A 3820-nucleotide genomic window follows, 5' to 3' on the forward strand; every position below is an offset into this window, starting at 1 on the left:
ACCTGTACTTCTGGTAGTTCTTGGTCCACATACTGCTGGAGCCTAGCTTGTAGGATTTTGAGCATAACTTTGCTAGCATGTGAAATGAGTGCAATGGTGCGGTAATTTGAACATTCTTTGGCATTGCCCTTCTTTGGGATTGGAATGTAAACTGACCTTTTCCAATCCTGTGGCCACTGTTGAGTTTTCCAAATTTGCTGGCATACTGAGTGTAGCACTTTTACTGCATCGTCTTTTAAGATTTTGAATAACTCACCTAGAATACTGTCACCTCCACTAGCTTTGTTGTTGTTCAGACTTCCTAAGGCCCACTTGACTTCACATTCCAGGATGTCTGGCTTGAGGTCAGTGGCCACTCCATCGTGGTTATCAGGGACCTTAATCTCTTTCTTGTATAGTTCTTCTGTGTAATCTTGCTATCTCTTCTTAATCTCTTCTGCCTCTGTTAGGTCCCTGCCATTTTGATCCTTTATCATGCCCATCTTTGCATGAAACATTCCCTTCATATGTCCAATTTTCTTGAAGAGATCTCTGGTCCTCCCTATTCTATTGTTTTCTTCTATTTCTTTGCACTGTTCATTGAAGAAGGCATTCTTATCTCTTCTAGCTATTCTTTGGGATTCTGCAGTTCAATTGGATGTATCTTTCTCTTTCTCCCTTGCCTTTCGCTTCTCTTCTTTCCTCCACTATTTGTAAAGACATTTTGCTTTCTTGCATTTCCTTTTCTTTGGGATGGTTTTAGTTGCTACCTCTTGTACAATGTTGCGAACCTCCATCCATAGTTCTTCAGGCACTCTATCAGATCTAATTCCTAAAATCTATTTGTCACCTCTACTGTATATTCATCAGGGATATGATTTAGGTCATGCCTCAGTGGCCTATTGCATGTCCCTACTTTCTTCAGTTTAAGTCTAAATTTTGCAACAAGAAGAATCTCATGATCTGAGCCACAGTCAGCTCATGGTCTTGTGTTTACTGACTGTATAGAGCTGCTCCATCTTTGGCTGCAGAGCACATAGTCAATCTGATTTCTGTGTTGACCATTTGGTGATGTCCATGTGTAGAGTTGTCTTTTGGGTTATTGGAAAAGAGTATTTACTATGACCATCGTATTCTCTTGACAAAATTCTACCAGCCTGTGCCTTGCTTCATTTTATATTTAAAGGCCAAACTTGCCAGTTATTCCTGTTATCTTTTGACTTCCTAGTTTAGCATTCCAATCCCCCATGATGATAAGCACATCATTTTTTGGTGTTATTTCTAGCAGGTGTTGTAGGCCTTCATAGAACCGGTCAACTTCACCCTCTTCAGCACCAGTGGTTGGGGCATAGACTTGGACTACTGTGATGTTAAATGGTTTGCCTTGGATTCAAACTGAGATCATTCTGTCATTTTGGAGATTGTATCCAGTACTGCTTTTCCCACTCTTTTATTGACTATGAAGGCTACTTCATTTCTTCTGCTAGCAAAGTTATGCTCAAAATCCTACAAGCTAGGCTCCAGCAGTATGTGGACCGAGAAATACCAGAAGCACAGGCAGGATTTCAAAGAGGGAAAAGAACTAGAGATCAAATTGCCAACATACGCTGGATCATGGAGAAAGCTAGGGAGTTCCAGAAAAACATCTACTTCTGCTCATTGGCTATGCTAAAGCCTTTGATTGTGTGGATCACAACAAATTGTGGCAAGTTCTTAAAGAGATGGGAGTACCAGACCATCTTATTTGTCTCTTGAGAAACCTATATGCGGGTCAAGAAGCAACAGTCAGAAATGGACACGGACGACTGATTGGTTCAAAATTGAGAAAGGAGTTCGGTAAGGCTGTGTACTGTCGCCCTGCGTATTTAACTTATATGCAGAGCACATCATGCGAAAGGCGGGCCTAGATGAATCACCAGTTGGAATTAAGATTTCTGGGAGAAATATCAATAACCTCAGATATGCAGATGATACCACTCTAATGGCAGAAAGTGAAAAGGAACTAAAGAGCCTCTTGATGCAGGTGAGGGGGGAGAGTGCAAAAGTTGGCTTGAAACTCAACATTAAGAAAACTAAGATCATAGCATCTGATCCTCTCACTTCCTGGCAAATAGATGGGGAAGAAATGGCGGTAATGACAGATTCTGTTTTCCTGGGCTCCAAGATCACTGCCGCCAAGAAATTAAAAGATGCTTACTCCTGGGAAGGAAAGCTATGGCAATCCTAGGCAGCATACTAAAAAGCAGAGACACCACCCTGCCAACAAAAGTGCGTATAGTCAAGGCTATAGTTTTCCCAGTTGCAATGTATGGCTGTGAAAGCTGGACCATAAGGAAGGCTGAGTGCCGGAGAACTGAGACCTTTGAATTGTGATGCTGGAGGAGACTCCTGCGAGTCCCTTGAACTGCAAAGAGATCAAACCAGTCAATCCCAGAGGAGATCAACCCTGTTTGCTCTTTAGAAGGCCAGATACTGAAGATGAAACTCAAATACTTTGGCCACCTAATGAGAAGGAAGGACTCCCTGGAGAAGACCCTAATGCTGGGAACAATTGATGGTAAAAGAAGAAGGGGACAGCAGAGAATGAGGTGGCAAGATGGAGTCACTGAAGCAGTCGGTGTGAACTTAAGTGGACTCCGGGGGATGGTGAAGGACAGTCAGGCCTGGAGGAGTGTTGTACATGTGGTTCGATAGGTCGGACGCGACTTCGTGACTAACAACAACAACTGTGTTTCCTACTCTTTTATTGACTATGAAGGCTACTCCATTTCTTCTGAGGGATTCTTGTCTGCAGTAGTATACCTGATGGTCATCTGAATTAAATTCACCCATTCCTGTCCATTTTAGTTCACTGATTCCTAAGGTGTCGATGTTCAGTCTTGTCATCTCTTCTTTGACCACATCCAGCTTGTCTTGATTCATAGATATTCATAAATATTAATAAATGAGTGTAAAATAGTATGGGAATATTATGAGAAAATACTTTTGAGCAGTGAATTGAATGCTTATTCTGTATGTCCCCTTGCCTTCATGGCATGCTTTGAGTGGCCTTGATTTCAGAACCGCTAACCAGCTGGAACAGTGTTCAGCTGTGCACAGACCAGCAGAACTGGTTTTTCGGGAGCTTGAGATAGGAAAGGGTTAGGAAGACCTAAAAAGAATGCTTGGCAATTTCTTTCTAAATCATCTATAAAAAGATATGTTTGTGCCTCCACTTTCAGGTAGCCTTTCTGCTAACCCTTTTTCACCTCTTCTATAGGTGACAGTCACAACTATTGGCTATGGAGACAAGGTGCCACAGACTTGGATAGGCAAGACTATAGCATCCTGTTTCTCTGTGTTTGCCATCTCTTTCTTTGCCCTTCCAGCGGTGAGTGGAAATATAAAACAGTTATTAAATCAATTTCTAAATGTTGCTTATGTGCTTGATGTGCAAATCCTACCTAGCTTATTGGGAATTCCACACCTCAGATTGTTGCTGTTACATAAAGTTTTAAGGAAGTCTCTAACAAATGACTGTGTTTATTTTCAGGGGATTCTTGGTTCTGGCTTTGCACTTAAAGTACAACAGAAGCAACGTCAAAAACATTTTAACAGGCAAATACCTGCAGCTGCATCTCTAATTCAGGTAAAACTTTGATTATAAAATAAGATAAAATAAACAGAAGTTTGTAACAATTCACCCTCCCAAGAAAGAGAATCACAAAGAGTGCTATCTGCCAGAATTGTGTTGCTTTTAACTAGGGACTTAGTAAGCCTAATTGCAGGTGCCCATCCCCTTTTGTGTGAGGGGAGAGGAGGGCCATGGGATCTCAGAGAAACTGGAGAAAAGGGCAAAAAT

General features: G+C 41.6%; 1 protein-coding gene across 1 annotated transcript in view; it reads left to right on the forward strand.

Moving 5' to 3' along the window:
- Positions 1–3820, forward strand: part of LOC123017177 (potassium voltage-gated channel subfamily KQT member 1-like) — a 485580-nt gene that overhangs the window by 46253 nt on the left and 435507 nt on the right. The window contains exons 7-8 of the mRNA XM_044418339.1: positions 3239–3349; positions 3512–3607. Coding sequence (XP_044274274.1) covers positions 3239–3349; positions 3512–3607 — 207 coding nt within the window. The remainder of the gene's footprint in view (positions 1–3238; positions 3350–3511; positions 3608–3820) is intronic.

Source organism: Varanus komodoensis, unplaced genomic scaffold (genome assembly GCF_004798865.1).
Source record: "Varanus komodoensis strain SLA01 unplaced genomic scaffold, ASM479886v1 scaffold9, whole genome shotgun sequence".
Taxonomy (NCBI): Eukaryota; Metazoa; Chordata; class Lepidosauria; order Squamata; family Varanidae; genus Varanus; species Varanus komodoensis.